At 39.9% G+C, this 22,758-nt stretch overlaps 1 protein-coding gene and 1 non-coding gene across 2 annotated transcripts; both read right to left on the reverse strand.

Annotated features, from left to right (window-relative positions):
- Window positions 1–752: 752 nt before the first annotated feature.
- On the reverse strand, window positions 753–22,497 carry PIK3R4 (phosphoinositide-3-kinase regulatory subunit 4). Its single transcript, XM_053982698.1, has 20 exons — window positions 22,383–22,497; window positions 21,439–22,220; window positions 20,076–20,209; window positions 19,310–19,892; window positions 17,861–17,995; window positions 15,704–15,925; window positions 14,170–14,343; window positions 12,893–13,038; window positions 11,587–11,790; window positions 10,581–10,782; window positions 8,831–9,030; window positions 7,702–7,912; window positions 7,186–7,351; window positions 6,576–6,740; window positions 5,290–5,501; window positions 4,875–5,006; window positions 3,572–3,672; window positions 2,478–2,566; window positions 1,924–2,032; window positions 753–982 (listed from the first exon to the last, which is right to left on the reverse strand). Exons 2-20 carry the CDS (start codon window positions 22,166–22,168, stop codon window positions 812–814), a joined length of 4,086 nt encoding a protein of 1,361 aa, XP_053838673.1. The 5' UTR covers window positions 22,169–22,220; window positions 22,383–22,497; the 3' UTR covers window positions 753–811.
- On the reverse strand, window positions 13,328–13,441 carry LOC128820382 (U6atac minor spliceosomal RNA). Its single transcript, XR_008440889.1, has one exon. It is a non-coding gene; the product is annotated as a U6atac minor spliceosomal RNA (small nuclear RNA).
- Window positions 22,498–22,758: the final 261 nt, after the last annotated feature.

A 22,758-nucleotide genomic window follows, 5' to 3' on the forward strand; every position in this document is an offset into this window, starting at 1 on the left:
TGGTGAGAACATTTTACTGCCCCTGTCTGACATTTAGAATTGCCTCTCACATGAACATTCCATGATGAAAAAGTACTTCCTGCTGAAAGCCATGTTTTGGCTATTTTTGACATCCATACTGAATGACAGAGAACACCATCCTGGTGGTGCTGCTTTAGGTTCCCAGGACAGCAGAGCTTAGCCTCAGACTCAAGTTTAAAGCAAGCAAGGCACAGTTGAGGACCAAGGACACAACTGTCAAAGGACAGCTGAGGACTGACACAATGCTAAGCTGATCTCAAATGACAACAGCCCAATGGCTCTGGCAGCTGAGACTGCAGAATCACTGCAGTGAAACCACAGATGTAAAGAAACCCAAGTGCCAAACAGGGAAGCTCAAGTGGACTTTATTATAGTTATTAGAATATACAGGGACATCAGTGCACTGGTTCTTATTTCATTTTTCAGATTCAACACAGGAGCAGTTAGATACCAGCTCTTTGCTTTGTGCACATTTAGAATGTGTCATGTGGGACGTCCTTAAATAATTTCCTGAAAGGTTCTTGAAGAACAATGTAGTCAAAACCAAACTAAGTGACTTCATCGATTCCCTGATATTTCAAGGAAATGCTATGGATACCAAAAAGCTTTAATATAAGAAGTGATTAGGAAGTGCCAACAGGGTGGTAGGATACAGGTAACTGATTTTATCATTGCTTTTATAGTTTTTAAAGTCTATTCCATTCCATTAACTGGAAACAGTCCTTGAAAACTTCATTATAACACTATTTCTTTATTACAAATATTTACATACTATATATTAGTACAATTTTTATTTCCACACTTTAACAATCCCATCCCTTGATGCAGTTACTATAAACCCTTGTGTGGTCTGGAAAGTCGCGATATCTGTGATAATATCATGATGCCCAACTGGAAGAGACTCCGGACCCTTCCGAGGGGTCTCATCAGTGGGCCCCATCTTTTGCTTGTTCTGAATTTCCTGTATAAAAACAAAGTGAGAAATACTATTTACAGAAGGGTAAGCATTTGCAAAGAGAGACTGTCATCCATATTAGGTTGTCAGTGTAAGAACACTGCAAAATCTCCTCCACCAAAAACCAATCAAACAAAAATGCTCAACCATACAACCGCACACCCTTTGACAGTTTTCTCAGGACTACTCCTTGGTTAATTCCTTTTTATCACACACAGCCGAAGTCTTAATCTGAACTGACATTACAATGGGGGTGACATGACAATGGGTGTTTTTCTCATATTTATTTCAATGACACTAAAATTTGATATTCCAATGGGGGAAGACAAATTATAGGAACACATACATCTTGGCTTCCCAAAGCTTTTATAAAATCTGCTTCAATAGTATGAATGTAATTTAGAAGTTTGAGAAGAAACACTAAAAAACAGCGCATTGGGTAGACCCCTACTGACTTGTTTTAGTCATCTTTGAAGTAGCACTCAATTTGTTGAACTGAAACAAAATGTTGTGCTATTTAACAACTAGCAACACTGCCAGTTCCCAAAGTCACTCTGAAAGATGTAACAAAAACTTCAGCATGAAGCTACTGTATTATCCTGAGCCAGTACATCTCACATGGCCTTGCTAAGGTCCTACTCAAAAGACATTCTGAACACTGATCAAAGCCAAAAATCTTAAAAGTCTAAATTTCAATATCCAAAAAGAAACATACGACTCTGGCTTCTGCATGTAAGTAGTATTTGATGAGTCCAATCCTATCAAAAACAAATTATGTATTTATTTTAAAGTAACTTCTTCCCAACTCCCCCAAAAATGCCATGCTGACAGCATCCACAAAAAGTAAGAGCGAACGAGTTCTAATTAAAGACATCATGCAATGAGTGCAATCCATAGGGCTATCCAAAGGCAAGCAGAATAGGTGTCTATCAAACAAAGCAAAATACCTGAACCACCTCTGTGCCCTCAATTATCTTCCTGTAGTAGGAAACAGATGGGCAATTAGAACTTCCAGCAACAACATACGATCTCTCAGGGTAGGCTAGATCCCAAAACCTGAACATGAAGAAACAAAATCAAGGTGAGATGTTCAATTCTATCAACTTAAAAGTGGTCAAGCTCTTATGATGAAAATGACTGGGCAGAAATGCTATCTACTTTCTACACTTAGTGGAAGGGAGTGATGCAGAGAAATTTACACTCATATCAAGCTCACACATGAGTTATTTTTTGGTCTTTGTCATGGAGCTTGTGAAGAATTTTACAGAAGGGTACACACTGTGTTTCAGAGAACACATCATGTTTCAGAGAAGCACCAAGTTCTGCAGTCCTTTTGCTGAGAACAATTTCCTCAGCTCACTGATGTTTACTAATGAACACATGTTCAGTATTATTGCTTTGGCTTCTTAGAGATTACTTAGGCAACACTTGGCAAAATTTAGTACACCAGCAGGGGTGGAGGGGGAGAGTGACAAACAAGGAAGTTGTTTAGTTTGATTACCTTATTTTCATGTCTGAGCCTGCTGTCAGTAATATGGGATTACCAGAAGCTGGACTACAGTATATTCCGTGGATGCTGTGAGGAGAAGGCTAGCAGGAAAAAGGATATATAAAAATAATTTATCAGCAATAGCTGTCACCATGCTTCAGAAAGGGAATGCATGCCTTGCCACATTCATCCACCCAGTTTCCAAATCTTTCTGGCAAATGCCAAGTCACTTTAATGGGCCACATCTTAATATATTAATGAAAATTGCTCCCTTACACTTTACAGAGCAATACAACAGAATTAACCTTTCATAATCCTATTTTTTTTTAATCTTGGAAATTACATTCTCAATGATGAGAGATTATTTTTAAAAGAATCAGGCAGGCAAATCCTACTGAAAAGCACATGGATGCTTAAATTTTTAGGCTATGAAGGCATTATGGAACACATATACAACAGAAAACTATCTTAGATCATGGAGCTCCCTGTGTAAAAAAGGGCAGGACTGAAATGAACTCAACCTGCAATCCTTGTAGCATGTACAAACTTAGGTTTAATTAGATTCCGGGTAGGCATTTACAACATTTATAGGAGCAGCTGTGGTTATTTTTGTCTATGGATTTGTGAACCATATTCCAGATTGCTCCTTTCCCAATTAAGTCCTTGAAGAAGAACCACTTCGTGCTTTAAACTAGCATTCAAGTGTAGTAGAGGTATTACATTACAGAAAGAATGTGTTAAAGAGCAGATGTTTACAGAAGTATGCATAGCCCCAGGAACAGCAAGTAAAAATAAGTACAAGATGCCACACCATGAATTTTGGCTTTTTCATAATCTTTACAAGCTTAACCAGCTCACTGGTTTTCTAAGAACATGGCTGGGTATAACAAGTGAGTGTTACAAGTACGTTCCATAGACAGTGGAAGGTACCAATGAAGATTCAGGTTACACTGCTGTTTTACAAAGGGCATTTAATTCTGACAAGTAAAACAGTTATAATGCCAAAATGAATCCCAGGGCAAGTTCTGTACTGATGCACAGCATGGAGTCTAAGGTTGTTTTAACCCTGGCTACACAACAGAAACTGTGAAAGGAAGAGACCAGACCTGCAGTTCTGAAAGAGGTGGTGCACTGCTGGCCCAGAGAGTGAAGCGTCGATCACCAGTTTCCATATCCCACATGGAGACTTCATTGTTGCCTTGAACAGCTACAGGAAAGATAAAGCCAGTGCAAAAAGTACAAAGCAGTTTGGTTGGCTCTTGCTGTTTGCTCTATGGACATCACATAAAGGGTATGACATAGAGACACTCTCTGTTTGCTCCCTGCAGCATTTGTGTTAATCTTGCTTTACTATTTTAGTTTGGCTTGAGAGCAGCTTCACTATAATTAAAAGTGTCTGATTTAAAAGAGTTTAAAGGAAACCTGATTTAATTCTCAACCCCTTTAAAAATGTATAAAACCCTCAGTTTCCTCCCTAGATAACTTCTCAGCCTTCTTTGAGAAGGATAGATGGTTTGTTTAGCATAGTCATCAGGGACTTTGGAGAACACTCCTATGCAAGTAAGAAAACAATCCAAAGTTACAGAGTTCAGTAGCTACAATGAACTTCCACACTCACGTGGACAGGTAGAGAATTCTGTTCAAGGGATTGCTTACAAGCCTGGCAGCAACCTAGCAGGCAAGGACTTTTTAATAATAATCCAAAATTATGAACTCTGTCATTCCTTTAGGCTTTCACAGGGAGGAAACAAACTAGAAAGCACAGCAAAACTTTCTTTATTTGTATGTTTCTTCAAGAAATTTGTTTTATTTCCCAGGGTGGTTAATAACTCAAAATAGGAAGTGAAGCCTAAAAGCAAGTAAAATATGAAACTCAAACTACTCTCGTTTTACAGCAACTTGATAAATTTTGTTATTTAGGATTAGTTTAAGATACTCATCCATTTCGGAATGTGTTTCTGAGACGAACATATAGAAATCTATGACACTGCCACATGCAGTGAGGATGAAGCAGCTGTAAGTGTATCAGATGAGGAATCTTGGAGATTTCCAAAAGTTCTAACCTATGACACAGCTGGCTTAGACTGAAGGGGGAACTGGAATTCAGTCTCTGCTCTACAGAAGATGGTGGCAGATTTCCCATCAGCTTCAATATACATCATGAGTTTGAATTTAATCTTTTGTAACATTTTGTCCTTAAAAGGGGATGCAGTAGACAACACACAGGGCCCCTCATGAGAGTTGCAATGCTCAGAAGATGAGAATTGTAAATGCTGTCATTTTGACAATGGCTAAACCCTACTTTTTTTCTTTTCAACTCTCTACCAGGGCTTGAAGCAGAAGCTGAAAAAAAAGCTGCTTTAATCACAACCTCTGGCAATTGCGAGGTAACTTTAAGACATCTTTTACCTGCTATTACCCAGGACTGATAGACAGGATGCATGAGCAGGCGTCTGATTCGGGCCTTGGAAGGATGAGAGTGGCTGGAGATAGGTAACTGAAACCTCATGTCCCAGCATGCCATGGTACCATTGCTCGTTCCTGGTGAGAAAAAGCTCCCCTTAGTCAGAGAGATAAATATATGAGTTTTTGTCCTTATCTTTGTGCTCTGTTCCTAGGGAGATGGCCTTCAGCCTCAAGTACTTAGCAGGCAGAATGCTTCTCAAAAATAGATGAGAAGATATTTCTCTCCTCTTGTTTGAGAAAAGCATATGCTAGTAAAATCAGATCAAGCAAAAGCTTGAGCTGTAGTTACTGTAAGAGAAAACTATAAGGAAGAAGGGGGCAGGGAAGAGAGAGAAACTATCAAGAAATACAGGCTTACCAATACACAGCCAGCACTGGTGTATGTCCACAGCAAATGAAGTTATGAGGCCTAACTTCAAATCGTGTTTCAGTGTCCAAGCATTGCTGCTGGATCGCAAATCCCATCCAACCAGAGATCCATTAACTGTTCCATAAGCCAGTACTGACTGGGCTCCTGAATTGAAGTGATGAATGTCTACCACACAGCCATCATCCTTCAGATCTAACGACCTGGGTTAAAATAATAAACTCATTTAGACACAGATATTACTCCCTCCAAGTTTAAGACTCTTTCCCACAGCTTATGTTGAGCAGCTTTTTCCTCTTTGTGTCACTTCACAAGTCATCTACCAGAAACAGCTTTCTGAATTCAGTACAATGGATGCTTATGCTCTCTCAAATCTCTCTGCTGATAAGGCCTGCAAGGCTGTCAGCAGCCCTTTGCAAATATAAACACAGCTCTGTGCCCTGGGTCAGGGCAATCCCAAGCACAAATACAGGCTGGGTTGAGAATATACTGAGAGCAGCCCTGAGCAGAAAGATTTGGGAGTGTTGGCTGATGAGAAGCTCAGCATGATCCAGCAATATCTGCTCACAGCCAAAAAAGCCACCCACAACAGAAGAATCAAAAGTGTGGGCAGCAGGCTGTGGGAGGTGATTCTCCCTCTCTGCTCCACACTTGTGAGACCCCATCAGCAGTACTGTGAGTACTCTCTGAGGCCTGGACATACCTCTCACTCAAACTGCAAGATCAGGCTGTAGCTTCAGTGCCAAATATTGAAACACTGCTCATATGGAGGTAAGAAAGAGCTAAATCAAGCCCAAAGACTCCCCTACATACTATCCCATTATCCATATCTCTACCAGCTTACCACATTAAGAGCCTGGGAGAAAAATTGTAGGTCTTAGGCAACATCAGTTGCTGCACATCTGTAAACCTTTATCTAATGACCTGCAAAAGAACCCTCAAAATCACTTTGTAAGTATTAAGACTGTAACAAAGAACTAACCAATCCCAGTACATAAATAAAGCAAGTGAGAACTATTCAGAATGGCTGTTTCAAGCTCATAATGTGTTCAGTGACACAGGAAGTACAAATATCCTATAGCTAAGAATGGTCAGCTCTGCAAAGTTGCCTTTCAACCCTTCTTTATGAAGCAGGAAAAGAACATGGATTACAGCCTTCCTGTACAGCCTAGGCTCAGCCAGCAGGAAGCCTAGAGCAAATTTGAGGATCTATCTGAGGAATATACTAACAGCTTGAGCTTGGTGTGTGGTGAGATTTAACTGTTTTAAGTACATACCTGCTTTGTATTGGATGAATTTTAGGAGATTTAGGGAGCTTTGAGGCTTCAATACCAAGAAGCTGGATGGCACCATTATCTGAAGCTATAGCCAAGTAATGTGAGCCTTGGCAAAATGTAAGTGTCTTTACATGTCCTCCAATCCGAGAGTATGTCAAAATTGATCTAAACAGTAGAGAGAAATAGGAGGAGAGAAAAAAGAGGTCATTTTTGGTGACACTTAAAAAAATTACTCCTCTTAAACACCTACTTAAAACCAATGGCTCTTGAGAAAGCTCTGAAAATAACATTTTCTAGCTGTTCCAAAATGAGAAAGCAAAAAAGCCAGTGTTGGCTTTAAACAACAACAGCAGAATATATTTATATATGTGCAGAAATGAAATAAAAAAGCCTGTAATTATTATGTACAAAGCAGTCCCTTTGCATTTTTTCTTTTATTAACTAATTGAAACAGCAATCTATTATTATAAATGCAAGCCAAGAGGAGCACCAATATATCTCCTTATTGATATTTCCAGCACACCCACAAGTGATTAATATTTTGCTCCCTCCTCTACTTTATTTTTCACTGTAAAATTGCAGGTACAAATACCACAGGTTTTTAAGCTACCTGGTTGTAGTGGTTTTTCCTTCCATTTTTTGGCTGTTCCAGACCTTCACTGTGCCATCATTTGAGCAAGTGGCAAAAATGGAGTGCTCATCAGACACCCGGATGCGATTCACGGCAGACTTGTGTTCATGAAGGTGAGCTACCAACAACCCTTTGGGACGCCATCCTACAGGGAAAACAAAACCACAACCTAATTAGGAACATGCAAGTCTCCCTAGATCCATCCACTAACAGTTATATCAGGATACTCATTACAACTGCAAAGCATAGCCGGCACTGAGAACAGTGTTAAGACATTTTAAATATTAAAGGCAAAAGCCTACTACCTCAATTCTAAATCAGACATTAGGTCATAGGTGTTCTGCACAGTAAACACATTTCCTAAACTAAGAATTTCCTCTTTTCCTCACCCTTTGCATTTTTTCCATGAAAGGATGGTATCTTGACTCAAATTATACATATACACATATATATATAAAGTTTTTTATCTAATAACCTCAGTGGCCTGTGATGTACCTGGAGGTGGGGGCTTGCTCTCCCACTCAGCATTCTCCATCATCTGTTTGGCAAGTCTCTCTGCATTACACTGCTCTCTTTTCTGCTGGATCAGCTGCTGCAGCTCAGTTTTGCAGGTGGTGATGCGCAGCTGGTGTGCAGATGGGGACATTGTGCTACTCAGGGCCTGCAGGGTTGGTTTTCTGGGCTGGACAACTGCTCCATCAGATGCCTGTAGGAAATCAGCCCTTAAAAATACATGCCTTACATTCTACATACAGATAAATCCCCCTCATAAGATTTCTTTGTCATACACAATGAATAAAAATGGAAAAAATCTTTTTTATTGAATCAATTAGCAATTAATTAGCATTTAAAAACAGTGAAAATTATTATTTATATAAAAGATTAACATTCTCTTATTCTACCCTGTTTGCCTACTCTGTTCTATATTCTCTCTAAAGAAACTATAATGCGCTGTGCACACCTATTAATGTGATTATTACAGAGGCAGTTATTGCTCTCAAGACTGACAAAATTAAAGGTTAGCTCTCAAATTCATTTACATTGGGCTTTAAAAACAAAAGTATGAAGTGTTTCCATTATAGTTTAGGGTAGACACATTCATTTAAAGCTAGCAGAAGTTAATCTTCAACTAGAAGGTAAACAGAAAAGAGTGTTCACTCTGCCTTCAAGGCCTGCAGAGTTCCTAGCCTATCCTCCTCTAACCTGTAATAAGTATTATAGGATGTGTAAATGCTGTTGTGATTTCCAAGTTAAAAGCATGATATCTCTTCCTCCTAACATGTATCAGGGCATGCAATTTGAGGAAAAGTCTTTCCTGACAGAAAAGTTTACATAATAGTTGTCTAATCCACAAAGCACCATCTCTTTGTACAAAACATCTCTTTGCTAGTGAAGCTCTTCTGTTCAAGGGACTAAACTTACTTCAGTCCTCTCTCACTTCTTATTTTAAAAATAAGAACTTGAAAGTCAGCAACTCTGCTGAAGAAGACACCAGCCAATAGCATGGTCAGTGTCAAATAACCTCCAAACAAAACAAGAACGTCACATCCCTATAGTCCCACTTGACTTTAAAACAATTAAATCATTTCAAGTAAGATGCAAACATAGTATTTTTCAGGTATACCTGTGGAGAGGATGACAAGGTGGCACAAATGCCAGCTGAGGACTCTGAACGAAGTGGTTTCCCAGCTTGGATGGCTTCAGGATCAGTAGTTTGCCCATGTCCTTTGGATATTGGCTGGGAGATGTTGGTAGGTTCCAGGGACCCAAACATGCTTTTCCATTCTTCATTTACATTTGAATCTTGCTTTACATGCTTTCTAGCTATAAGTAGTTTGGAGGGAGGGAGGGAAGGAGGAGGTGTGAGAATTAAAAAACAAAACACCCCCAACATTACCATGACAACATTCACTCATGATTGTCATTACTTTGAGACTACATGGAAGTCTAATGTTTACAGGCCAGATTGTTATTTATGTACAGAGAAAACCCTACTGCTATGTTGTGGACATCAGCTGACAGCATTTATGAGGGAAACCAAACAAAGCACCTGCCTCATGTGTTCACATCTTCTTGATCCTACAGCTGACTCGTGTAATAGACCACTTCACTAGAGGGAAAGCTTACATCTAGAAGGTTGCAGGATTAGACTCCACCATATGATAAATTTTTCTTATAGAATCATGAAAGGGTTTGGGTCATTTAGTCCAACCACCCTACAATGAGCAGGGACATCAAGAAAAAATTTGTAACAGCACAGTACATAAATAATTGTTGGTGTCAAATACAATCAGTTTTCCATCATAATTGCAACATCACCTGTAGATTCAAGTATGTTATCTCTTTAAATAAGAAATTTATTTATTTCCAGCATTCCTTTAGAGTCACTTAGAACTGTAAAATATAGACAGAAAAAGAAAAACATGGAACAAATTAAATTTGGACAAAGTCAGTGAAGAAAAGTTAAAGGCATAAAGACTTTAAGGGTAACAGCTTTGGGTGAAACAAATTACTTCAAGTATAGACTTCATATACACTAAGTTTTAAATCATGTTGACTCCTCATTCAAGGATAAAAAAAAAGAGAAATCCTACACTTCTGTACTTTCCTTTACAATTATATGCAAAATACCCTAATTCTGGAAATAAGATGTTAATAGCTATAGGCTTTATAGATATTTCTGTATTTCTATATGTAACAACACAGAACCTACCAGTGATGTAATAGAGGAGGGAATTGCAAGTTTGAGAGAGTAAAGAGGAAGCTCAAACTGTCTAGTAAAGAAGAATTTTGAGGCTACAGAGAACTGAAATAGTTAGCAGCAAGTAGATTTCATGTCTGAACAAGGAAATATAAGAGGTTTTTTGAGCTGAAAGAAGAGCAGATAAAAAAAAGTAAAATGGGAGTTGACAAGAATCGGAAGAACCCTAGGGCCAAAACACATGTACTTGGGTGAGCAACAGTTGGCAACTCCTCAGTGGCAGCCTGAGGAGTTTTTGGTTTTCTTCAGGCTACCTCAAGGAAACACCCAGGATTTTCACAATTAAAGAGCTTAGCACTTGTTGAGAGGAAACAGAGCAGACATGTACCCTTCAACATTTACACTGTTGCCATGAGTCACTAGAGTCCTGTTTGTCACAATCAGCTGAACAACTGCACACGGAGTCAAAATAATTTAAACATTCTCAGGGGAAAAAGTAATCCCCATTTTTCAATGATCAGAGAACATTCCACCACCTCACATTTCAAACAGAAGCAGTAATTTTCCTATTGCAAACTCAGTGAGGATGGTAATAGTCATGTAGGCTGATTTACTGAGAACACCCTGAAAGGAAGGCTATACTTCAACTATATAGATCACAAAATATACTAACCACGTTTGTCATCAGAATCCTGCTTTGTTTTAACAAGATCCACTTGTCTTCCAGTTATTCCCAGAGCTGACAAGTCAATCACCCCTTTGTGACTGCTGTCGTGCAGGTGGCTCTGATCCACAATATTGGCTTTAGCTTTATTAGATTTTAACATAAAGTCCTTCAGTGCTAACAGTTTGTCTTCTTCCTCCTCAGTCATCCCCTACAGAATAAAAGAAAAGGTAATATTACTCTCTCTTAACAATAACATGCATCAAGGCATGAAGATTTAAGAAGCAGTAAAATTAATAACTGGTTCAGAAGTGCCGAAGAACACATCCCCAGAATTCAAAGCATCGGTCCATTGCTCATACGAAACATAAGGTAAGCTACTGTGGTGTAAGAATATCTTTCCTCCTAAGGAATGGGGCAAGGAAAAGTGAAAGGGCAGAACAGAATTTAATGCTGGATCACTCTCTGGTGCAATCTGCTTAGCTGCCACATAGACCATGCTTACAGCCCACAAGCCATAGTGGGGGAAACAAACCCCACACAGCTACAGTCCTTTCTCTTCCCAGTTTTCACTACTTTGGGTGAGTGATTCTTTATGTTCCCTCTTCACACATAACCCTCAAGACTTTCCAGCTCCATTTCTTTTTGGCACAAATGTCTAGCACTTTAATAAATACATACTCCTTTATCCAACACAATGCACTTGATCCAGCAACACTTCTGTAATGCTGCCACATCAAAGATGCATCGGAAGTTTGAGACTTGCAGCCATTTTTTAAAGACTTAGGTGGTATTTATATGTCTCTATATCTGGCAGATCTTTTAAACATATTTAAGTTCTGAACAACTTGTCCCACAAGCATATAGTGAAATCAGTGAAGTTAATGGCTTGCAGGATCAGAACCTCAGACTGGGAGTCCTTCACAGCAGGAACTGCAAGATGAGGGTTTGTGGAGGTGTACAGAGCCCAAGAGTCTCAAGCCTCACTTTTAAAATACAAATAAAACCCAATTACTTGTGAAAGAAGCTTCTTCAAGAGCTGTGCAATGGCAGGGTCCTCTGGAGGTGGGCACTCAGAGAGAGCTCCAGTTCTCTTCATTTGACGCAAGTGCAGGTGTCGGAAGAGGCTTGTGATATCCTTTGATCTTAAGACATAATCAAATATGGAACGGCTGACAGGCTCCTTAAGTACACTCAATAGGACTATTTCTTTGTCTACCTGCAATTCAAAACAACAGACCAGTCAAAATTATGATATCCATATAACTTGTACAAATAATCTAGATTCAACTTGTCTCCTTTTTTGAAAATAAGATCTGTATTGGTCATGTTAGACTTTCTCCATTCTCTTTCCCTTTTTCCTATAAAGTGCTTCTCATAGCTTGCAGTCTGCATGAAAAACAACTTCAAAATGAGTCCAGAATGAAGACTTAATATTACAATACAACTAATGTTACCCTCTACTCACTTGCTTAATATAGTGTTGCATAGCAAAGATTTGTATACTAAAATGAAGAAGAAAAGATTTATATACTAATATGACACAGGAAGTGAACAAGACAAATTTATCCATCAATGCCTAAAACACAGCACAAAGAACATGTAAACATGGAAAAATGTTATTATATTGAAGTTCCCATCTGCAAGGTTTTCAATAAAATGTTAAACACAGATGCATTTCTCAATGTACATACTGCAATTATTTCTTTATCTATTAAAACACCCAAGAGGTGCAGTCTACAGGTCCTGAAATTGTGTCCAAAGATGCCTATATGATCATACTACCAGCATTATGCAGGTCATTCCTGGACATGCCCTAATAGTAAATGACTTAATTCATTCATGCTGAGCATTGTGCCCTGACCCTTGGCAAAGCACTGAAACACAGGAGTGGTTCTGGTGAAATCACAAGCATGGTAATCACTAATTGACTGGTCTTGGAGATGAAAGCACAGAACATAAACCAACTTGTTTCACAGCCAACTTTCTATCCTTTTTAGACTCCTGTAAACTAGCACAATATTGGAAGAGTTTGACCATAAACGAGGCAGAAAAGGATTGAACCAAAACCATACCTGCTGATTTTAGGCTTTGTAAAATGTTTTGCATTTTGCAACAAATTTGAAACAACAGTCTTTAAAACACGGAAAGCAATGGCCATTCTATAAATCTGCCAGCAGAGATCAAAAAATCTGTAATTGCCTGTAATCTTAATTGAAAAAAAGTATATATGGTCCTTATAGCCAGGACCATGGCCAAGACAAACTTATGAATCATGGCTAGTCCAGACATATTCCCATTAATATTATTGGAAGTATTACCTGTATTATTGGTTGTGTGATAAAAGGATGGAGGTATGGCATTAGCTTGCAATAGACATCAGCAATATTCAAATACTGTGCCACCACAGTGATAAATCCAACTGCACCATAACGTATCCAAAGATTAGGGTGACACAGGAATGGTGCTGAAAGAAAAATAGGCTGTTAAAATATATCATTCATATAGGAGAGAGGAGATCATCCTGAATATGGAAGCCTGTGATGTAATTTCCTTCTAACAGAATTACTCCCAAAACTGAGCCTTCTCTCTTCCAGAGCACCAAGGTTAAAACATTCATACGGAGGAAAATATTTCATTGATTTCACTGTACTCACGCTGCTCAATTTCCTTGCTCTTGCCAAGAAGCAACTTTTCCTTATTTGTTCATTTCAATCCCTAATTGTCAACTACAGATTTACAATGGAGACTAATCCAAAAATAAATCTCAACCACATTCTAACAATTACAGTGAATCCTAAAAGTGGTGATTTTTTTTTAAGTAAATACTTCATTCCTTCCTGCTTTCCCTCTCTCCTTTGAAGAATCACTACTTATATTCCAAAATTACAAGACTCAGAAGTCCCCCTAATTACGTGGACTTTAAGAAGTTGTTGTCAAGGCACTGTATCTAGTCATGAGATGTAATCACAGATCATCTGCTCCAAATTCTGAGTGCATTTGTAAAACTATAACGTTAAGAAGAAGCAGACTACATCTCAAAATATCAATTGGTATTTTTTTTCCATAAATAGCTGCTAAATCTTGGGCACATCTAAATTAAATTGATAAGCCTGATCAGGAAGGAGACACCAACTCTGCAACCAAGAGTGTATTGAGTTAATGGGTTTTTATGGTGTTAGAATAAGAAAGGATCATGATTGTCTGAATTCTCTTACCTTCAAAGGCTAATGTGTGTTTGCAAATTATGTGCCTGATGGACTACCAAAAGCAACCAGGATTTTTTCTTTACAGTAGTTGTCATGTAGACCAAGGAAAGATCTTAAGGCAGAAAGTTTTTGGAGTGAGTGTTTTTTGCTGCTGCCCTATATAAAATCTGGCAAGATGCTTCCAATTTGTTCCACCAAAACTATTATTTTAGAGTCCTGAGCACTAACATGGTTAAACTAGCTGTAGGTTCATACCACCATTTTGTTTAAATTCTAAAACAGAACTACAGGTTTGTATTCTGGACAGCTAACCTGATAGGGGAGCTTTATGTAGTACTGAGATTTATTTTCTTTACTAGGAAAACAGGGTATTCTCCATTTCAACTTACCGATATCACAAGCAAACTCATAAATATGGGGCTTTTGCAAGAGCCCCAGCTGACACATACAAGTAAGAGCATTGAGGGCTTTATAAATGACAAATTCTTCAGCATCACTGAGACCTTGCTGAAGCAGAGGTTTGAGTATTGATGAGCTTTGCCAGCCAACATAAGCAGCAACACCTGAAACATAAAAATAACATAAAAATCCAAACCAAACTGATAAACACCAGAAAACTCTGTCTTCTTATCAGAATTGAGAGTAAACATAAAATAACTTTATCACTTCTAATCTAATAAGGTAATAATCAATATACTTGTTCATGTCTTAATGCTGGACTTTGCAACCCTTTGCTAAAAGGAAGGGAGGAAGGAGAGAGAAATAGCACTAGAAAGAGAAATACCCTCAGTGCCACTGCTACAGAAGGGCATCTGCTCACAGCCACAGGTTTACTTACTTAAATACCAGTTAAGAGAGCTCAGTTCTAAAGATGTGCAAATGCCTGAAGTAAAATAAAAATATACTTTAGAACTTAATCTGAATTCTTCTGTGGATGTTTTGAACAGACACTGGGAGAGGAGTTAAAAATATAGGTTATATGTCTTCACTTTTAATTGCTCCACATGTCTCTATGTCTTTTGCAAGAAGTCAGGACACTCAGACCTGTGCTTTGGCTGTTCCATTGCTCCTTCTAAACAATTTCTGATAAGTTATCAATATCACTTCTTGGCAGTTTGCCAGCACAGCATTTTGTGGCTTCCAGTTACAATGGAATGTGTAGCTACCATAATGGCCCCACTGAAAGTTTGATCATGACTGGTTTTCCTGCCATGCACCTGAAGTACTATTTTTGCCCTCGGGAACTGCACTTGGGAAAGTTTTCTTGACTCACAAATCCTGAGCAATGACTCTCAGCAATGTTCATGTGCATTTCCAACATACATAGACCATTAGATATACTTAACAGCTGATGTCATTATTGGTAAGATTTTTTAAATTGTTCTGAAGTGTTCTGAAGTAACAGGAATCTTTAGGTGATGTTTTAAGGCATTACAAAAACTTCTCCAGTTATAACTTCAGCATATACCAATGTCTAGTTTTCATCATATGAATAGATCTACTGAAGTGAATCGGACCATGTGCATATGTGAAGTGATGCATCTACTATAGAGCTTGTAGAAATCCTAGTAATCACTTGCCATAATTTAGCTTTTTAAATTAGTGGCTGTAGCAGAGACTCAAAGAAGAAAAAAAGCATTTAAATTCCAATTTTTTAATGTTAATCTAGCCTAGACTTAAATGCCTCAGTTGCATTTGTATTAAATATTTGGACTAAAAGAAGTATACATTTGTATCTACATTGTTTCATGTTCATTCCCTAATGAAACATTTCCACCCAATAATTCAGAAAACTCTTTTCATATAAATTCTAGAAATCTTTATAAGGAGGACTTTTATATGACTTATTTTTTCATATCCTGGAAACTGTTAATTTATTTATTTAATTTTTTTCCACTCTGTTTGGCCAAAACCAACACTTACCAACAATGCTGTCAAAGAAAGCTCCTCGAAGATGCCAGTCATTCTTGTCATTTAAGAAAGTGATCATATGAGACAGAAGAACATCATTAGCTTTTTGACGCCCAAAAAAGACACACAGACGTGTTATTCCATTTTCCATCAGTGTCTGTTTCACAATATTCTCTGGGTCACTTAGCAAAGTTACAACTTTCTGCTGGACCATTTCATGCAAGGCTTGCAACTCTGCAAGGGACAACAGGATGAACATTTTGGCTGAGGAGAAACAGTGTGTGCATGTCTACGACCTGCTGCCAAAGCAGTTACAGTGACAGGTCACCCTGAACAACATTTTTGGTAAAATTGGCAATGCAACAGAACCTCAACAGTTCCAACAAGGGCTTACCAAAGACTTCAAGCTAAGCATGAGGTGGTGACAAAGCCAGAGTAGAGAAATGTGTGACATTTTTACCTAGATCAATTTATTCTAAACTTCCACTAAATTCCTTCCATTAAGATGATTCTACTCATTTTATACATATAGGTGATATGCAGATGTAAAGAAGCATCAGAATGAGTCAGCAGCAACATTACCACAGTAAACAAAATGCTTTGAGGCAATTTTGGTTTGATATGTTTATTTGACTATGAATCTCGAAATTTGTGAACTGACAACAGATCAAGACTATGTTTTTCTTTAGGTAGATAGATTCATTTCATTAAGCATACAGAGTGGAATATAAGAACACTTGAAAAAGTGAGTGCTTCCAGTTTAAATTTCTGCAGTTAACCTAACAATACTGATGAAAAATTTTAAGATTACCTTGCCTATGGCTTTTACTTCATGATACAATTTAAAAAAGTATTTCTATTAAATGCAAGTAACAGATTGTTAATGCACTGCATATTATTGAAAACTACAAAGCAGAATCTCAAACAAGCAACACAAAAATTTCAGCTACTGCTGCACCAGTTTTGAGGGGTGATTATCATTCACCTGCAGTCAGAAGTCCAGCTAATTTGCTTTCTATCATGACCTTGTCTATCAGCCACATGAAAAATCTGCCTCCTGGGTTCAAATTTCTCATGCTTGGTTTCAAAAAGGGTGAAAAGAACAGAACTACTCAAGCTTCTTTCTTCCTTGTGTTACTTCTTTCATCTCCAAGCTATCTCAAGGGATAGGGGACAGCATTTCTTAGAAACACAGCCCATACAATGGAGCTTCCTCTCTCACTCCTCAGCAATTCTGAGCACCCCATACCTTACATGAAGGAATTTGAAGAGGATCTTTTATATTTGGTTTTAGTAGATTTGTTGCTGTTTTATTTTACAGTATCATCCTGCAGCTAGTTAAGAGATAATTGCCTTTTCCCCAAATGGAATATGTGCAGGATGTTTACCAACTCTGATTAATCACAGATTGATCTCTTAGCCCAGAAGAGAAATGACAGTTTTTAACCACAAACTCTTCCCAGCTTAGATTTGCCCAGCATTCTTCTGGGAATTTATGCAACACTAAAAGGCACTGGAGATGACACACAGATCACTTTATTACCATGTATCTTTCCAAAGGGAAAGAAAAAGAAAATCCATCCTTAGGATTTTAACTCTTTCTCTGCGCTATACAGATATATAATATATACAACATTATAATAAATCGTTACAGTAATGTTACTGCCAAATGGTATCCACATATTTAGTTTTGCCAGGCAAACAGACAAGAATTGTGAAACACAGCAACAGAAAAGGAAGAATGACTGAAAAATACAGTACAATAACTATGCAAGAATTTGACAGGTTTTCCAAAGCTAACGCTGCTTCCCACTCCAACAGAAGCAGTATTTGGAACACAGGCGTGTTTTTGCAGCTGTCTTTTTATGAGACAAGCTGGAAGTGAAGCTGGATATGCAACCATGCAGCCAGCATCACAGTCAAATACTTGAGGACCTCTGGAGAAGAAAAATATGCTCATTTTTATACTTTTTTGTCTCTCACAACATGCAGAGCAGAGGTATCTGTCTCTACGTGAAGCTGTAACACACACACTTTGATACTGGTCAAGGCAAAACACTCTTCCCCATTTAATAGGAAGGCTAAGCTTTGAGAGATGAGATAGATCGGTGCTACCTAGGAGCTTTGGCTCACGATTTCCTACTATAAGCAGGCAAAAAGTGACATTACCTGTGTCATAGTTATCACTAGGGTGAGATGTTTCATCCATTTCTTCACCATTTGGTTCATTTTCCATATTCAGATTTTTCAGCTGTACTAACTCCAGAAATCTCAGAGCTGTTTCTGCCAATAATGCTATGTTTTCTGCAAAAGGAAAACATTTCGGTTAAGAATTGTTCTGCTTTGCCAATGTACATCTGTCTGATGATCTCCCTGAAGAGAGATTACAGCCACTGACAACGATGGGCACAACCAATCACGATGGGCAAAAAGGACTGAAATTATACAGGATGCTCTGGTCAACCCACTTCTGTTAACTCCCAGCAAAGCTACCAAAGTACATCAAATCACACAGTACTTTTGTCATGTAAACAAATGGAAAAATCCTAATTCTATTAGGTGTAACAAAGACTAATTTAATTCTTCTAGAACAAGCCCTAAATGCCACTTAATCTCAGTTTTGTGACTAAACAACTGAGTAGAACTTAAAGGCGAAATAGCCTGAACTAACATTGTCACATAGTAGACTGCAACAAAATAACAACAAACCGCCACACCAGGACATGTATCCTAGGGAATAACAACTTGTTACCCTGGAATCCACTTTTAGAACATTTGTCAGGGTATCCCGCCGACTTGGCATCGTTCTGCACCATTTGGAAGCTGCTGAAGCAACTCAGGCTGCATTATATGGGTCAGCCACTGCTGGCACAGGAACAATAACATCAAGGCAGAAGTCCCACTTAAGCAGCCATTCTGAGCGTCATCCAAATCAACAGCAACATGCCAATGGAGCCTGTCCACAGCCCAGACCAAATACTCTTAAGTGACCAGTCTGACCACTTCCAAAAGTGTACTATAGTAACAGAAGTTAACCCAGTTAGACTACCTTTAAATACATTAATGTATTTGAAATTTAAATTGATCACAGTGACCACAAGCAATTGGTTCTATACATTAAGTATACAAAGTCTTCAATAATTATTTTTATCAGTTTACTTAGTAAAAAAAGAAAAACATCACCTGATGTTTTCAACTAAAAAAACCCCAAAACCCAATGAAAACATGCTAGTCATAGCAAGTAAGGGCACAGAGTAAAGCTTCTTCCTGAACTGTGCAGCACTCCGACATCTGAATAACATCTAAAGAAAACATCTGTTACAGTATAAGCCAGTTTATTACAGAGCACATAATCTAATTTCAGCCCTTGCATATCAAATTTCATGTTGTTGGAAAACAGCTCTACAGCCCAGCAACACACTGATGCTTTAAGTTAGTTTCTTATTCATTCAGTTCCATCAGGCCATTTTAGGGAAACAATCAGAGTTAATGAAATGTAAGTAGAGGTGTCATTACCTGCAGTCACTTCTGAGACTACTAGTGAGTTTTACTGACAGAAACAGTTAAGAGAATACAGAAAAGCTCAAGATTTGGAGTTTTGACTGGATATCCTCTTACCAGCATATGCAAGTCTGACGATGGTGGCTTCATCCTGGGCCAAGTGTGCAATGCCTGGCAGAATGTATTCTGGGTAAATGTTAATATCATTGCGTGGCACCTCTTTGACGAGAGCAAGAACTTTAGTTAGTGTCCTCACAGATTCTGCCCTCACCCTGGGCACAGAGTCGTTGCTGAAATGTAACAGATAAGGAGTAATACGATCCAGAAGAATCTCTACACTTAATCTTGGTGCTAAATGAAGAATTAGCTCCAAAGCAGCCAGTTTTGAATCACAGTACTTGAGAGTCTGTAAACAGGAAGTTATCACAGACACTAGAATAACCAGCCCATTCTCTTTTGTCTCTCCCTCGGCCTTCTCTGTGCGATCCTGCCCACAGAGATTGTGAATGATGTTGTCCAGATCTTTACGTATGACCAATATACGTTCATCTGCTGACACAAACGTTTCCTTGGCAAACTGGGCCATGTAAGGCTGAAGGAAAGTGTAAAATATTTCAGGAAATGCATTGTTACGTTGCTGTTTCAAATAGTCTTCAGCTGCTAAACGTTTATCTGGCTCTCGATGGATCATCTGAGTGACCTTGAGAAAGGCAGAAATGGGAGGGAGCGGGAGAGAAAGATCAAAGGTTTAGACATTTGTAATACAAAAACATCAAAACCCAAACCTAAGCAATCTGTCACCAAAGTAGGTGAAATAAACTGCAAACAGAACACACAGATGGTTCTAATTAGGATTCTAATTAAGGACGTAGTCCATCCTTACCAGTTCTCTGATACTGCGGTCTTCAATTTTGTTTAGGACTTGATCAGGGGAAAAGAGGCCATTTCTGTATGCCAAAAGCTGAGATAAATCAAACAAGGGTACACCTTCTGTGAAGAGCTCTGCTATTACACAACCTGGGACAGAAAGAAAAGAAGTCAAAGATGTCAGAGGATTATAAACAGACACTTTAACTTTGTTTTCTATATGCAGACAAGAACAAATCCTAAACAAGTCTTTGCTTGAAGACTTGGCAATATAAGGCAAATGAGTTGCTAAATTAATTTGCAGAAAGGAGATAACATCTCAAGCTCCAAAACCTGGCTTTTATACTTGATCCCTGAAATCTGTTCCAAGTAATTTATTTCAAGCATGTCAACAGCAGAGGAGTTTGCAATTAGAAAACATGAGGCAGTGACTTCAGCCACCTGCCAGCTGGAAAATTCATCACTAGAAAAGGAACCCACATCACTGTCATGTGGAAGAAGAGTGTGGTAAGTCAGCATGGGTCAGGTAGTCAAAATTAAGCAACCCTTTTACAGAAGGTAAAGGAATAACTTCTGCTCCCACAGCTGATACTGGGACACAGCATATATTCACTCACACATGATTGCCAAAAACAGACCCCCAGTGTTGCGTACATGACACAAGTACTTCAAAGAACCTGCTCCTGCAGTTTGCTCACAATAGTCTGCTTTATCAGTGGAGTGTCCTGGAAGTTTGGCCATAAGAGCAACTTGTAAAATTCCTTTAAATTCATATTTTCAATCACTTTAAGGGAACAAAAAAAACCCAAAAAACAAGGGCTAAACTCATGACTTTCAAGATAAGGCCAAGACTCAAGGCAATCTCCCACAGTCAAACTCTTTAACTAGTATTTGTGAGTGGGACCATAACAGGACTTTGCTCCCACTTCGTGCCTGTGGGGAAAATAAAATGAGAAGGGGCTTCTAGAGCTAGTATTGCCAAATTACCCAGAAAGCTGTGGCAGTCCCCCCAGAACTGGGCCATGGACTGGTTTCTCCTCTCAGGCCCCATGAGGCACATGCTTCTCTGCCAATAGAAGATGATGGACTGTGCCTTGAAGAACCACCTCTTTCCTAGAGCATAGCTGAGCCATAACAGTATAGGTTGTGATTTCTCTCCTCAAGTAATAGTGATACACTTAAATTATGTAGCCTATTATGTTGTCTTTGTATTTTGCTGTGAATGAAAAAGGTTTGGGTCTTTATGCTTAAAATACACAAGTTTTTAACATGCTGTTCTCCAAACCCACTGTAAGAAAAAAGAAAAAGGAATCAAAAAACCCCAGTTAAGCTCTTCTGCACTGCATTAGATAGAAACAACACCTGATAGCTCCAAGTACCTGCAGAAAAGATATCCATTGCACGTTTTAACTCCCCTCTTGTTCGCTGATTGCTATTTGCCAAGTCTACCAAAGGAGTGGAAGGGTCCCGCATGTTTTCCAGCTCCGTGGCAAACATGCTGCCATCAACAAAGCGCTCGGGAGCGATGTAACACGTTCTCCTCCGGGATGTGTCAAAGAAGTAATTGAAGTCAGCAGGATTGTCTTCAGGAAGGTAAGTTGGTTTAAAACTGGCAAAGTCAGTTAGAAGAACCCAGTTCCAGCTGGTCACCATGATGTTCTCTGTTTTAATATCACCGTGGCGGACTCCAGATTTGTGCGCTTGGTCCACCGCAGTGAGGATCTGGAAAGCGATCCACCTTTTCTCAATGTTGTTTAGGAACGGCCTGGTACTAATTCGGTCATAAAGGTTGTCCCGTACGTACTGTCTGAAAAGCATGGCGGCCTTCTCGGACAGGGTGGCTTTCTGGAAGGGGAGGCAGTTCTGTGCCGAGTGTAACCTTATCTTCAGCTCCTCCAGCTCCTGCTTGTAGCTCGTCAGGGGTAAGGTGGGATCCTGAATAGCAAACACCTTCACGACCACCAGCCCCTCCCGGTGCTTGGCTCGGGCCACCTTGAAGAAGCGGGTGCTGCCCAGGCTCTTGTCATACTCGAAGTCGTGGATGTCCGAGAAGTAGCTGTCCACCGAGAGGATCTGCGAGGGGGCGATGCCAGCCAGCTGGTTCCCCATGGCGGCACCTCCTCCGGCCGCGGGCACCGCGCCGGGGCTCTGCCGCGTCCGCCTGCGGACAAACACAGCGCGGATCTCACGCAGCCCCGGGTCCGCCCCGCTGCCCGGGCCCGCGGGCCGCGCTCCCCGCCCCGAGCGGGCCCGGCCGCCGCCTCTGCCCAGGCCCGGCCGCCCGGACCGGCCCCAGGGGCGCGGGTCCCCCCGCAGCACTCACCGGCCCAGGCGGAGCCGGGACCCCCGGCCCCGGAGGCGGTGAGAGGGAGCGAGGCGGGACTCGGGGCGGCGGAACCGGCACCGCCGGGCGGGCGGGGAAGGGGCGGTGCCATGAGCTCACATCCTGCCCCGGCCGGTGGCGCCCGGGCTGTCCCCGAGAGTCCTCGGGGGTGCCTCCGCGGTGACGCCGGTTCAGCTCTTCTGCCACCTGGCCTCGTGGCCTCCTGATGAACTTCCCCCCCCACCCCCGGTTCTGGCTCCGTTCCCTGGAAGGGTTTCTTTTTGGTTTTTTGCTCTGGAATGTGAAGAGGCCAGGGCGGCAGCGCATAGGTGATGTGTTCAGGCCGGCTTTAAGTTGTTTCCATCCATTTGTTTAG

This window comes from Vidua macroura, chromosome 1 (genome assembly GCF_024509145.1).
Source record: "Vidua macroura isolate BioBank_ID:100142 chromosome 1, ASM2450914v1, whole genome shotgun sequence".
Taxonomy (NCBI): Eukaryota; Metazoa; Chordata; class Aves; order Passeriformes; family Viduidae; genus Vidua; species Vidua macroura.